General features: G+C 38.4%; 1 protein-coding gene across 1 annotated transcript in view; it reads left to right on the top strand.

The window, feature by feature from the left end:
* Positions 1-12,281, top strand: part of EYA1 (EYA transcriptional coactivator and phosphatase 1) — a 157,970-nt gene extending 145,689 nt beyond the window's left edge. The window contains exon 17 of the mRNA XM_006767356.2: positions 10,265-12,281. Coding sequence (XP_006767419.1) covers positions 10,265-10,345 — 81 coding nt within the window. The 3' untranslated portion in view covers positions 10,346-12,281. The remainder of the gene's footprint in view (positions 1-10,264) is intronic.
* The last annotated feature ends 3,593 nt before the right edge of the window (positions 12,282-15,874 follow it).

Below are 15,874 nucleotides of genomic sequence, written 5' to 3'. Positions count from 1 at the left end.
TATAAAGATGCCTTTCATCTCCCTAAATAATGTTCTTCTGCTTGAGGTATCTAGTTACTTTTATAAAGCCCAGAAATGAAGACCAGCCAGTAGTGGCCAGTTGCCTGTTTGTTATGGATTATTGAAGTCTGTGCTCTGCCATCTTTGTTCTATTTGCCAAATGAGTTCCTGGGCTTTCATCAGCAATTTCATCTAATTCTATCATTTTTACCATTAGAAAGCACACCTTCAGAGAGAAAAAGGTTAGAAATACCGTTGTTGATTTAAAAGAGCAACATTGTTCTACAGAAATCTCTTGCAGGCATTTCTGGGAACACCTCTTAAAAGACGGTGCAGAGAGCATGTGAGGAGCTATCGACCTGTGGATATCTTTCTTTGACATGTGTCCTTTATTGTCAAAATCTGCCAGGATTTCTTTATACCACATTTTGTTTGTTTCCCTAATACAACATACCTCGAGTGAAAATAATTAGGCATATGTATGATTTTTAAAAAGATCAAAATGTAACAGTCTCCTGCACAATGAAAGCAGTTTGCATTCCTTGAGTAAAAGTGGCCTTGCTTTATAACAACACAACTACATTTATTTTACTACTCGGAGAACTACTTAAAATAAGTCTCTTGTGAACAAAACCAGGAGGAAAATGGCAAGCAACCATTATTCTGCCTAATGAGGAAGGCTTCATCAAAACGTGTCCATTTCAAATGTACACTATCAAACCTGCTGAAATCCAAGATGAAGCTGAGAAACTAATGCTTGATCCTAAGCTTATTCAGGAGAAAGAAAGAGCTGCTTTTGTAAAATTTATAACATTTTTAATCCAAATTTCTGCTTCTAGTTTTATTTCCATGAAACGGGGCTTACTAAGACTGAGTATATGAATTTATTATTCTAACGCCATTCATCCACTAGTACTTAATGAGCACATACAATATGCCAGGTATTTTTTTAATGCAGTGCCTTTTTATTTATTAAAGTATAATTGACATATTGCATGAGTTTCCAGTGTATGACATAGTGATTCAACATGTCCATACCTTATAATCATATTGTGATAACTCTAGTATCTGTTACTGTACAAATTCATTGCAATAATATTGACTATATTCCCTTTGCTGTACATTACATCCACATGACTTATTTATAACTGGAAGCTTATATCTCTTATTACCCTTCTGTTTTTTCACCCATCTTCTCATCCCCATCCCCTCTGGAAACTATCAGTTTATTCTCTGTATCTAGGACTGGGTTTCCATTTTGCTTTGTTTATTCATTTGTTTTGGTATTTTAGATTTCACATATAAGTGACATCATACAGTACTTGTCCTTTGATTTCATTTAACATAATATGCTCTAGGTCCATTCATGTTGATGTAAATGACAAAATTTCATTATTTTTCATTTTTATGACTAACATTCCCCTGTGTACACCACATTTTCTCTATCCACTTGTCTATTAATAAACACTTAGGTTCCTTCCATATTTTGGCTATTATGAATAATGCTACAAGGAACATAGGAATGCAAATATCTTCCAAATTAGTGTGAATGTAAGGTGTACAGATTTTTGCCACTGTTGGTATTTTGAGAGGGATTGCGGTGAATCTGTAGATTGCTCTTTCATTTTCTGTGGGTAGGTAACCAGAAGTGGAATTGCTGGGTCACATGTTCTTTTTGAGGAACCATCATACTGTTTCCCATAGTGGATAGCTATCCCACCAGCAATGCACAGAGTTTTTTCCACATTATCACTCACACTTGTAACTTGGGTGTTTGTTGTCTTTTTGATAATAGCCAATCTGAAGTGATACCGCATTTGGTTTTGATTTGCATTTCCCTGATGAGTCACATTGAGCATCTTTTCATGTGTCTGTTGGCCATCTGTATGTCTTATATGGAAAATGTGTATTCAGGTTCTCCATTTTTTAATCAGATTGTTTGGTTTTTGACCTTGAGTTATATAAGTTCTTTAAATAATTTAGATATTAACTTCTTATCAGATATATTTGGAAATCTCCCATTCAGTGGGTCGTCACTTTGTTTTGTTAATGGTTTCCTTAACTGTGCTTAAGCTCTTTAGTATTTTTTTTTTCCTAGGAGTATTATGGTTTCTGGTCTAACACTCAAATCCATTTTGGGTTTATTTTTGTATATGGGGTAAGAAAGTGGTCCAGTTGCCTTTTGCATGTAGCTGTCTAGTTTTCCCAATGACATTTATTGAAGAGATGTCTTTTCTTCATTGTATGTCCTTGCTTCCTCTGTTGTAGATTAATTGACCTTATAAGCATGGGTTTATTTCTGGGCTCTATTCTGTTCCTTTGATCTGTGTATCTGTTTTTGCACCAATACCATAGTGTTTGGATTATTAGAGCTCTGGGGTATAGTTTGAAACCAGGATGCCTCCGATGTTCTTTTTCAAGACTGTTTTAACTATTTGGGGGTCTTCTGTGGTTCCATATAAATTTCAAGATTACTTGTTCTAGTTCTGTGGAAAAAAATACTATTGGTATTTTGAGAGGGATTGAATCTGTAGATTGCTTCTAGTGGTATGGCCATTTTAATGATATTAATTCTTCCAATCTGTGAGTATAAGCGCTTTCACTGCTATTAGTATTTTGATAGGAATTGCATTGAATCTATAGATTAATTTAAGTAGTATGGACATTTTAATGATATTAATTCTCCCAATCCGTGAGTATAAGATTTTTCTCCATTTTATATATGTATCATCTACACTTTCTTTCATCAATGTCTTATAGTTTTCAGAGTACAGGTCTTTCATTTTCTTGGTTAAGTGTATTCTTAGGTACTTTAATTCTTCCAATCTGTGAGTATAAGCTTTTTCTCCATTTTATATATGTATCATCTACACTTTCTTTCATCAATGTCTTATAGTTTTCAGAGTTCAGGTCTTTCATTTTCTTGGTTAAATGTATTCTTAGGTACTTTTTGATGTAATTTTAATGTCTAGAAATACAACAGATTTCTGTGTCCTATAAATTCACTGAATTCATTTATTCTAACAGTATTTTTTGGAGTCTTTAGGGTTTTCAATATTTAGTATATTTTCATTAACAATTTTTACTTCCTTTTTCCAATTTGGATGCCTTTTCTCTCTTTTTCTTCTTGGATTGCGGGTTAGGACTTACAATACTATATTGAATAAAAGTAGTAAGGGTGAGTATCTTTGTCTTGTTTCTGATCTTAGATAAAAGCACAGATATGTTTATTTTGTAATACAAATGGTAATTATACACCTTTTTTCACGTAATATATACTGGCAGTCATTCCCTATTAGTACCTGGAGCTCTGCATTTCTAACTCTCAAATTTGCGGCGCCGGTATTCCATTGTGTGGATGTGCTATAATTTGAGTCCTCTGTGGCTGAGCATTTAAATGGTTTCCACCATTGACTCCTATAAACAGTTTTCATTTAGTTTGTTCATGGGCAAGTATCTCTATGAGATAAATTCCTAGAATTCCAATACTTGGGCCAAAGATCAGGTGTACTTAATTCAGCAAAATGCAGTTACATGCGAGTGTCTGTGCACCCAGGTTTCCCAGGTTTTGTGTTGTTGGTTTTACATATAACCAGCAGGGATACATGCAAAATACCAGGTGAGGAGGAAAGGTGGCATAAGGGAATTTGGGGAGTTGCATGTGTAGGCAAGAGGAGCAGGAAGAATGTGTCATTCTTTTCCCATTATTCAGGGAATATTTTTGTTTTAATGACCCCAAAACATGTTCTACTTTGTATACATATCACAGTTTCAGCTGTCATTTCTACTGAGATTTGTGATCAGCTCTGTTTTTAGTTAAAGGACCCTAAATACTTAGTGGCATTTAGGTACACCATGCCATCCCAGCTGAATACCAGCAAATGCATTCCCAAACCAGTTCACCCACTCATATTTTCCAGTGCTCTCTACCTCATTCCTGTCATGTGAATTCTCTCTTCACTGTGTCTTCTATCCATTGTCCCAACTCCATTGCCACTGTCCTTCTGCCTAGTTTCTCTCCTGGCAGCCAGCCACCCTTCCCTGCTAGATATTCCAAGTACTTGTACCTGGAAAAATCTTTGTTAGTCTTTATCATGAACACACCATCTCCTTAACCAACTTAGCCCGTTCTTCAAATTCAATGTAGACCCAGCTTACCCTTTCCAGCTTACAGTTGAATTCTCCTCTCTCTGAGTCTATCATTTTACTATCATTTTTTGTTTTGTTGAAATATAATTGACATATAGCACAGTATAAATTTAAGGTGAACAGCATAGTTACTTGATAAACATATTATGAAATTACCATGATAAGTTTGTTAAAATCCATTACCTCACTTACATTTTTTTAAAAGATTTTTTTTCCCTTGTGATGAGAACTCTTGGGAATCTGCTCTTGTAACTTTCAAATCTACCATACAGCAGTGTTAACTATAGTCACCATGTTGTACATTACAATCTGAGTACTTAAATATCTTATAACTGGAAATTGGTATCTTTTGACCACCTTTATCCAACTCCCCTCTGGTAACCATGAACTTGATATCTTTTTCTCTGAGTTTGGGGTGGGGAGTGTTTTTTTATTTTTTGTTTTCATAAGATTCCACACATAAATGAGATAAAATAAGTCAGAGAACAAATATTGTGTCTAGCATAATGTCCTCAATGTCTATATTATCACAAATAGCAGGATTTCCTTCATTATTATGGCTGGATAATATTTTATTGAATATGCATACCACATCTTCCTTATCCATTCATCCGTCAGTAGACTCTTAGGTTGTTTCCATGTTTTGGCCATTGTAAATAATGCTGCTAAGAACATGAGGGTGCAAATATATCTTTAACATAGTGTTTTTATTTCCTTTGGATATATATACCCAGAGGTGGAATTGCTGGATCATGTGCTAGTTCTATTTTTAGCCTTTTGAAGAACCTCCAGACTGTTTTTCATTATGGCTATACCAACTTATATCTCTACCAAAAGTGCACAGGGTTTTTATTCTCTACATCCTCACAAGCACTTGTTATTCCTTGTCTTTTTGATGATAGTTGTTCTAATAGGCATGAGGTAACAGCCAATTGTGGTTTTGATTTGCATTGCATTTCCTTGGTGAATAGTGATGTTAACACCTTTTCATGCACCTGTTGGCCATATGTATGTCTTATTTGGAAAAATGTCTATTCAGGTCCTCTGCCCATTTGCTAATTGGATTATTGAATTGTATGAGTTCATTAAATACGTTGGATGTCAACCTTTTAACAGAAATGGTTTCTTCTAGATTTATGGTTTCTAGTCTTACAGTTGTCTTTGATCCATTTCAAGTTATTTTTTGTCAGTGATGCAAGATGGGGGTCTAGTTTCATTCTTTTACATGTAAAATACCAATTTTCCCAGCATCATTTACTGAAGATACTGTCTTTTCTCCATTTAGTATTCTTGGCTCGCTGGTCAACTATTAGTTGACCATATATGCATGGGTTTATTTCTGGACTCTGGATTCTATTTCATTGGTCTGTGTGTTTTTCTTCATGCTAGTACCATAATATTTTGATAATCGGAGTGATGATGTCTCCCATTTTGTTTTCTCAGATTTATTTTGGCCATTCAGATCTTTTGTGGTTCCATATAAATTTCAGGATTTTTTTTCTACATCTGTAAAATGCCGTTGGAATCTTGGTTGGTATTGCAGATGAATTTTGGTAGTATCAACATTTTAACAATATTAATTATTCCAATCCATGAACACAGGATACCTTTCCATTTATTTGTGTCTTTTATTTCTTTTATCAATAGTTCGAAGTTTTCGGTGTAGAGATCTTTCACCTCCTTGGTTAAATTTATTTCTAATATTTTATTGTTTTTGACACTGGTAAATGGGATTATTTTCTTTATTTCTTCAGATAATTTGTTATTAGTATGTATAAATGCTAACATGTTTGTATTAGTATGTATAAATGCTAACATGTTTGTATCTGCAACTTTACTGAATTTATTGATTAGATCTAATAGGTTTTTGGTGGAGTCTTTAGGATTTTCTAAATGCTCTATAGACAGTTTTACTTCTTTTCCAATTCTGATGCCTTTTATTTCCTGCCTGATTGCTCTGGCTTGGTCATTTTGACCCTTAATCCTATACTACCTTACATTATAATGAAATAGTTTTAGTAGATATGGCTTGCCTGCTGGTTCTTTTCAATGAGGGCATATATCATGTACATATTATATATTAATCATCTTCTGTAGCTATAGTACTTAGACTTTATTAAACCTAGAAACAACCCTGAGTCATTTTTCCTAAACCCTCATTTTACAGATAAATAAACAACTTCCAAGGAAACTATGTCATAATTCAAAGTCACATGACTAAAGTCAGATTTGAGAGTATGGTATCATCTCCTCATTCTAGCACAGTGGTTCTCAACCTTCCTAATGCCGCAACCCTTTAGTACAGTTCCTCATGTTGTGGTGACCCCCAACCATAAAATTATTTTCGTTGCTACTTCATAACTGTAATGTTGCTACTGTTATGAATCGTAATGTAAATATCTGATATGCAGGATGGTCTTAGGCGACCCCTGTGAAAGGATCGTTCAATTGCCAAAGGGGTCGCGACCCACAGGTTGAGAACCGCTGGTCTAGTACCTCCTTCTCCCACCATGGAACTATATCTGACTTCGTGTAAGAAATATTTGTTCCAGGCTAACCAGTAGTGTAGAAAAAAATTATTTACCTTGGACCTCCTTGTCCTGGGAATCTCCTTTAGATCCATAAAATCTTCACATCAGTAGGTGCCTAGTTAGGGGAAATAACATGAGCTTGAGCCCCCGAGATCAGTCATCTTCTTATCAGTCACGTTATAGTAAGTGTACATATTTTAGAGAGAGTGGAACACCTGATTATAGCTGAGATCATTACCTATCATGTTATGCAGCACTGCTGATAATGGAGCGGCTGTCCTCACGTTGGGAGTGTCCCCAGAGACAGCCTGTTCTCTTTCACATACACCTAAGGTTTGCCACTTATCATTGTAGAAACTTTTACACTTTTGCTCGAATGACCCTGTTACTACTGCACTGTGATGAGTTGTCTGTAACATACCACAGGCATATTGCATCATTTGAACATGTTTCAGGGTGCTGCTTGACATGCTCTACATAGGAAGGCTACTGTCATTGAAATCCTGTTGGCTTTAAACAAGGCAATGCAGGGATCTTTGCAGATAATCTCACCTTCCTTCCATAACATGTTTTTAATATGGTCTAAAAGTAAAACAGTTTAAATTAAATATGCTCAAGGCTGACATTACCTCCTCAACCCATAAAGAAAAAAACTCATAGCCATTGTCTAGGTCCTTTGTTTACTATGGAATTAAATGCTCAATTTATACATTAACCATGTACCAAAAATTAGCCGGGTATTTTTTTCAGTTCCCTCTTGAATTTCTTTGCCAATCATTGTATTTTACATGACATGCTTCTGAGAGCACCAATAGCTTTCTAGTTTGTATTGTTGTCTGTGAGGAACAAGTCTAACTTCAGATAATTGGCATGCAAAATAATTTGACTGAACATGCTCTGGAAAACAGCATTCCACAAGTACTTTTATATGTATTTATAAAGACAGTTTCCCTGAAAATTTCTGGATGGCTCTCTGAAGCACCTTTAGGAGTCTCTGTTACATCCTGGGACATAAGAGCAATAGAACTACTCTATAACTCCCATTATTCAGCTGCTCAGGGAATCTCTGACAAATTATACAAAAATTAAGAAAAACAAGTTAATTATTAACTAAAAAGGAATATTAAAATAGATACCAAGTAGATGGTTAAATGTAAAAGAACATTGTGTACATTTGTATACTTGCAGTTTTTTTCAATAACTAGTGAATGATTATCCTTAAAAGTGATGTATCAAAAATGGGCATACCTCGGAGATATTGCACATTCAGTTCCAGACTACTGCAATGAAGTTAGTATCTTGTCTCCAACTTGTGAAACATGCAACATCTGTGAAAAGCAATAAAACGAGATATGCCTGTACTACTGCATGTGCACCATTTCAAATATGAGTGGGTACATTGATGAAGGTTATCTGGGTAGTAGGAGAAGAGGTGAGTTTCTTTGTATAGTTCTACATTTTACAAATATTTTACAATATGCATGGATTTCTATTCTAATAAGAGAAAAATAAGGAAAGTTTTGAGTCAACATTTTTCAAACCCAATCCATGTATCATAGTCACTCAGAGTTTTCAGTGTCCCTTACCAAACAGAGCATGGGAAGGAGTGTGTGTGTGTTTTTACTGCTGAATATAAAGGCCACAGAGAATAGTAAGGAGGCATTACAGCATATAGGCCTCAGGTGTAGACCAGAACTTGTATGAATCTTGGGTTTACTCCTTACCAGCTGCTATTCACATCTCCTCTCTGTTCCTTCCTTAAGCCTCCGCTTTTCATCAGTAAAGTAGTGATAATAGAGAGGCTTACATGGGAGAGTCTGTGACCAGTGCTAGGACCATGCCCGACATCATACTCAATAAATCGTAACTATAATTATCATTAATCAACTCCTTACCAGGGTTCAGGAGGCCTTGCGTCACTTGGCTCCCACAGCCAATCATGTCACTAACCATATATTTCTCTCTCGCACAGCCAGTATCCTAATAGTGAATTTCTCCTTTATCCTCTACCCCCCAATACAAACAGCCATTAAAGAACTCTTCTTAGTGGTTGTCATTTCAGACCTTGCTCAGCTGTTACTTCCTCTTATCAGGTGCTTCCCAGTTTCCCTGGCAAAGGGGCTTGGCCCCTCCTATTCCTATTATAACACATAGATGCACACTCATGATTAGTGTACATTTCTGCTACTCACCCACAGGCTGTGACAGGGTGGGCCAGGGGCATCGTCTACAGTGCCAGCGGTTCTCAACCTGTGGGTCGCAAACAATGAAAATATATTCTGCATATCAGCTATTTACATTACGATTCATAACAGTAGCAAAATTAAAGTTATAAAGTAGCAACGAAAATAATTTTATGGTTGGGGGGTCACCACAACATGAGGAACTGTATTAAAGGGTTGCGGCATTAGGAAGGTTGAGAACTGCGGATACACCATGCCTGCAAATTCAAAACATTCATGAATGGATGAATGCAAAATAGTACAGCCTGTTTTTCTAGTCTAAGGTTTTCAATGGAGCACCCTAAAAATTTGAAAACAGATTTCTAGTACCTGATTCTGAACTATTCTGTTACAAAGGATAAAGATATAGAGTCAAGAAAGTTCTACATTTGATATTAGACTATGGTATATGCTTTTAGCAGATTACCAGGAAAAAGACATGTTAATAAGTAATTTAATAGTTTGCTTTCCCAGAATAAAACAGCTACCAAAACAGTGAGTAGTTTCCACTGTTCCCTACAGATAATCCCCAAACCTCTCTGGCCCACTGTTTGCTTCCATGCCAAATTGTATTAGTCTGAATTTTTAAACAATTCCATAGAACCGTAACTGCAAAGTATACCCAGGCCTTCACATTATTTTTGTGCCAAAAAAAACAACCCAAATAGAATTTTGTCTCTTAAGAAAAAGATTTTGCTGGTGTGTAAATACTTACTATATACCTTGAGCAGAGAAAGTTTATAATATTGTGTCCATCCTAAATGGATGAAGTAACCTGTTTTGTTTTGTCTCTGGCTAATTCAGGTGTTTTACAAATATTACCATCATTTAAACCTAATTTTTAGATTGATGAAACAATTAGAAAAACGTAAAACACCTTTAAAAAATGTTCTTTTAAGGTTTCCTCATGTGGTAAAGCCATTTTAAGGTCCATGCAAAGAATGCCTGATGGAAGTTAGAAAAAGTTGCTGCTTCTTACATGAGTAAAATGAAGCTTTGTAAAATACTACCCACTAAGGAAAACTTCTTAGACCTTCGGCATTAAATATCCACTGGATACTTATTTCCCAAGGCAACGGTTTTTCCACAAAGTTTCAGTCACAGCTACTGTTTTATCTACGTTCAAAATTTGCATTCAAGTCACGGTGTAGATCTACTCAAGAAATCTCACATTTTAAAATGCAGTCCCAGTGTCCTTAGGGGAGCATTCAGTTTGGATTTTGGGCTTAAACCGCTGTGATGTTAAGATCTTAGCTGGCCGTGCGGGGGGAGGAGCCCCGGAGTGGACTGCAAAGGCAGATTTCGGGGCTGGGGCTGGGGCTGGAGCCTGGTCTGTCCTCACCCGTGTCTGCCCTTCCCCAGCACGCCATGCCCTTCTGGAGGATCTCCAGCCACTCGGACCTCATGGCCCTCCACCACGCCTTGGAACTGGAGTACCTGTAACCGCCACATAGCACTTTGAAACCGCGTAACTGCCCAGTGACCAGGAATGAACGAACCCAGCAGGCCTGAGTCCCTGTCGGTGCCAGACTAGCGAACGTACCATTTCAGCGTGGTGACGCCCAGCTGCTGCCGGCCTTCACTGCTGCCCTCGTGGTAAATGAAGGCCCACGCACGTCTATTTCTTCAAACAGCTGTTGCCTCGAGTACTGTGAATCCAATGAAAAGAAGCCATGAGAATGTTCTAGTACAATGTAATGTGTCTTCGCCACATTAACTGCATGGTTAACTACATGGTTCAAACCTGTGAAGAAAGGACCTGCAGACGCCTGAGTCTTTAGCATCATCAATGTGACATAAACAGCTTCTCCAATACGGCAACCTGATGGCACAATGAAGACGGAAATGTTTCCTGAACACCAGTGGGGGATGTTGTTACAAAGAAGGTTTACTTTTCGGTGTCTCATACCCAGGGTAATCTGCACACCTCTACTTATTTATGAACAGACTTTTTAAAAAACAGCTTTATTGAGGTATAATCCGAGTACCATTCAGTTCCCTCGAACAGACTTTGTGGGCATCCAGTAATTGAAGAGACTATGAATAGCCTAAGAAATAAGCGATTAAAGGCCTTGGCCTCATGACACAGCAAGGACTTTGAATTTTAGCACATTGCAAAGTAGTTTAAAGTATGTCTAATTTAAACGTATAATATGTACATCACTGAGACAATCATGTACAGAAAGAATTTTTGGTGTAAATTTGTAATAATGGATGATTCTTTTACATATTGTTTAGAAAATATTGAAAGGCAGCAATGCCTTGATAGAAGTATGAGGCAGTACATGCACAGATTCGTGTGCAGGGCCTTAGCAAAGTGTACTGGGTATAAATATGTAGATAATAGGTTTTTGTTTGTTTTTTTAGATAATGTTGTCAAGACCAAAAGCATGGATGTCAAGTGTCAATAGGATTTCATTTTCCAAGTCTCCCCTCCCCCAATCAGTTCATTGTTTTGTGTGTGCTGTGAGGAAGGCCTTGGTAAAATAATACAGCCGTGTCTTTAATCATTTGAATAAAAAATCCTCTTAGAACCTCACTTTTTCATTTTCAAAGACTAATGTATTATATGTAAGTACTCGGAAAAAATGATTATTCAAATGCTTCTTCCCACATAAAATATGTGGATGATAGATATATTTTATTAATGAAATGGTTCATGAATTGGAGACTAGCAAAGTTTTCATGTGCTTAGATGATCATGTCTGCATTTCCTTGTTTAGATAAAGGAAGACATCACCATACATCTGGAAATTAGCAAAACTTTGCATTACTCTCTACATTCATGTTCCCTCTGCTTTCCTACTCTCCACCCACCCTCCCAGGAAAGTTCATTGCTGGCAGTGGACGTGGCAGTCATCACCACCAAGAAATAATATTTCTCTTCACCTGTCTTATATATTACACGACAAATCTGGGAAATAAAAATTGTCATCTTTGTTGTACCATACAAAATGTTTCTCCAAAAGGGATTACTTTGAGCACTATAAAGCCTTCTGTTGTCATGAAATTACTTTTTGGATGAATTTCCTTTAAAATTATATTGGGTGGGGTAAACACCAGCTAAGACCCAAAGTAGCTAAAGAGCTACCCTCTCCCTTTCTTCATGTTGCTGCTAGAATTAGTCAGTTGAAAATTCTCCAAATTATTTAACCATTGTTTGGGGTTGTTTTTTGTTTGTTTGTTTTTTGCTTGGAGCAAACAGAACTTGACAATTTTTCATCTTTTCATTTTATGTTTTTGTACTCCGCAGATTGAAAAGACAAAGTTTATCTCGGCCTTATTGTAGAAAGGTGTGTTGTGTCCACAGTTGTGTACAGAATTCTTCTTCATTAATTTTGTGTTTAAATTAATAAAATTGATTTGTGAAGTACTGTAAGCTCCTCGATTGTCAGTATTTTCTTCTTTATCTCCTGGTTACAAGAAATAGCAGGACCTGGTTGCATTGCAATGCTCATAGTCCAACAAAAGTTGTATGAAGCAATTCTAGTAACGGCTTCATCGGTCCCTGAGGAGACTAATCTGGAAGGTCACAGCTGGTTCTTTGTTCGCCGTAAGAACAGATGAATGGAAAAGCTCTTTCCTTCCTCTAAAACTCTATAAGCCAGACCCTCACTCAAGTACCTACCACAGAACAGAATTCAGAATTAAAGATCTTGAATGACAGAGCATAGATTTAGCCACGTGTGCACCGGAGGGACAGCAATATAAAGCAGTTTTATCCAAAAGAATGCCCACAGATATACTTCTGAAAGTCGGCCAGGTTACTCATTGACAGAGAGCTATAAATCAGCACAACCTGCTTCCTCCTGGGATTTCATCTTAGACACACAACATGCAAACACGTGAAAATCCAACATGCAGTTGTCTGAGCTATTTATCAGGCCCACCATGTACATTTTTCACACGCATGCAACAGGACAAGAGGCAGGCATTATGAAGGGCCTGAGCATGCTCAGAACTCCTGAAGATGAAAAATACATGGAGAAAGTCTTTAAAGAGGCAAGAGTAGGCAGTGGAGGGATGTTTAGGTACTGGGTGAAGAAAGTATGGAAATGGGCAAAATGGAGGACATACCCTCAAAAGATGAATTTTCTAAAGCACCATTTTTAACACTATATCTCCTGGCCAAAATGTTTAGGCTCCCTTTTGAGCATAGATTAGAGCCCCGATTTCTCTACCTGACATTCTAGAGTTGCCAAATACAGTCTACTTTTTTTCCTGACATTCTCTCACATTATTATTCTGAGCAACCCTTCAATGCACATTAATGGGGCCCTTTAATAAACCAAACAATCCATAAGCCTTATCCCCCACCACGAGGGCATTGTCCTAGGAGCTGAAGGTAGCCGGTCCCTGATCCTGAGGATGGTGTTGACATTGGAGCAGGTGGGAATACACAAGAAATGTTTTAATGAATAAGACACATTCACTAGGAAACGCTCCTTATGGAAAATTAAAACAAGGGATATGGGTAAGTGACAGTGCATAAGCTTCCTTGGAAACGATGAACAGAGACCAGATGTTTGAACTGAGACAAAATGCTAAGAAGTAGGCGGCATGTAAAGTTCAGGGGCAGAGCATATAGGCAAAGGTCCTCAGGGGAAAATACTTCTATTTAGTGTGCACTGGGAGTAAAACTCATGCCCATGGGACAAGAAGAGGTGACTTGGGAAAGGAATGGAGACTGGGAAAACCCTGAGGTCACAGTACGGCTTTGGGTGTTATTCCAAAGGGAATGGGAGGCCACTAAGGAGTTTTCTCAGGGCTGTTGGGTAAACAAGGGCCTATAGAAGGCAAGAGGGGTGGGAAAATGAGCTATCAGTCCAGGTGAGCAATGGCCAGGTTCAGATTAGGATGGGGAAATGGAAATCTGAGTGACGGCGATGACAGGACTTGCTAATGGGTTGGATTGGGGGGGGGAGGGGGAGAGACGGACGAGGTGAGACACTAGAAGAATGTGGACACCGCCAAAGAGGAAGGACTCTCACTACCACTGTGAAATCAATAGTGTTGCCTAGTGGTTAAGAGCCTGGCTTCTGCAGGCAGACTGGGTTCTGATACCAGCTTTCCTGACTTAGCTAACCCAGTTATTTAACTTCTGTGCCCTCATTTCCTTATCTGTAAAGCAGGCATAACAATATCTACATTAGGGCATTATTATGACAAAGTAAGCTAATTCGTACACCATGCTTGGGACTCTGCTTGGCATATTATTTAATATTGCCTATTATTGTGCTGGCTGAGTATTCAAATACATTTCTTCTCCCCAACTAACGACCCAGCTCCTTGGCTGCACAGGCCACTTGTAAGCTCACTGCATTATTCTGTCCTAGCCCAGGAAACAAGATACAAAAGACAGTCTAGTTCAAGACCTCAAGGATAGGGGCAGCGGCAAAAAACAAAGAATTAATTACAGCGATAAAACAAGCTTTAATGAGCATCACCAATGGGGCAGGCAGGAAAAACGCTTCCCTGAAGAGCTGATATCTGAGCTGAGGCCTGAGGCTGAAGCCGGCTTTCGCAGAGCGGGAGGTGGGGAGAGCATGAGAGAGGCTTAGAGTGAGCAGGAAGGAGTGGAGCAGGGAAGATGAGAAAGACACCATGGGACGTGGGACTGGTGCATGCAGAGTGCGGGGCGAGGGGCTTGCCAGCCACGGGGTAAGCACTTTAACTGTCTGTCCTAACTTCAGGCTCAATGAAGTTATGCATGAGCTTGTATTATACATGAGCTTGTATTACACATGCTTTCATTATACATGAGCATGACGCCCCCACCCCACCTTGAACAGGCTCCTGCATCAGCACCCAGACTGACACCTTTCTACACTGAGTTTGACTTCAAATGTTAGGTCTGAGTACTGTCTAGTTCAGCTGTGGGCAAACTACGGCCCGCGGGCCGGATCCAGCCCGTTTGAAATGTATAAAACTAAAAAAAAAAAAACCATACCCTTTTATGTAATGATGTTTACTTTGAATTTATATTAGTTCACACAAACACTCCATCCATGCTTTTGTTCCAGCCCTCCGGTCCAGTTTAAGAACCCATTGTGGCCCTCGAGTCAAAAAGTTTGCCCACCTCTGGTTGAACCCCTTTCATTTTACACATTACAAAACTCGGGTTAAATGCTTTGCCCAAGAGGTCACACCAAATAAGTTCGAGTCAAGACCCCAACTGACTCTTGGATACAACAGAGAATCACTGAGCGCTCAGGTCAGAGAAGCTGGGGTGGCCCCTGCTCTGTCACCACACACCAAGGTAGTTGGCATCCTGTCCACCGTTAGCACAGATGCCCAGTGATGCCTGAGTGCTTTTTCTTTTAAACGTAAGCACCTCAATTCTGTCATCCTTCCAGAGCGTGGTTTAAAATGTATCTTCCAATCAGCATTTACAAATGTCAGACACACCTACATTTTGCAACAACTTTTTAAGTCTGCTTTTCAAAACATCTGAATATGACATGGGTGTTTCCCAATTCCAATGGATATAAAGGAGGCCATTGATTCAACAGAATGCAGAGACAATGCCATGGGTATCATACGTTCATTTACTACAGACCTGGAAGAAATTTCAAGCCTCCAACATGTGCCCACCCTACATCAGCCACAAAAGCTGCAGCTGGAACAGTCCTGTCCACCCGCGCAGAATCGTTTTTTGACAGCCCGAAGGAGAAATTTAGTAAAAGTTCTCCTTTCTTTCGGTGTCTCTCAGCATGTTTCCATTTCTCTCCGTTCTGTGCCATGATACAAACTGACAGGAGAACTTGTAGCCGAAGAAATGAAAGGGTTTGTAATTTAGGAAACCTTTGGCCCCACTGACTGAAAGCAGGTTGTTTGTAAAAAGGAAATCCTGACCTCAGCTAACTGGCAAACTCTGTCAGAAGCAATCGAAGGAAGCGAAGGAGAAAGAACAGCGCTGGGGATTTTTATTGGCAGCAGAAGAAAAACGGATGCTTTGCCGGGGAAAGCCCT

Source organism: Myotis davidii, unplaced genomic scaffold (genome assembly GCF_000327345.1).
Source record: "Myotis davidii unplaced genomic scaffold, ASM32734v1 scaffold200, whole genome shotgun sequence".
NCBI classification, from domain to species: domain Eukaryota; kingdom Metazoa; phylum Chordata; class Mammalia; order Chiroptera; family Vespertilionidae; genus Myotis; species Myotis davidii.
The sequence above is the reverse complement of the archived record's forward strand: the minus strand, read 5'-3'. Positions and strand labels throughout refer to the sequence as shown.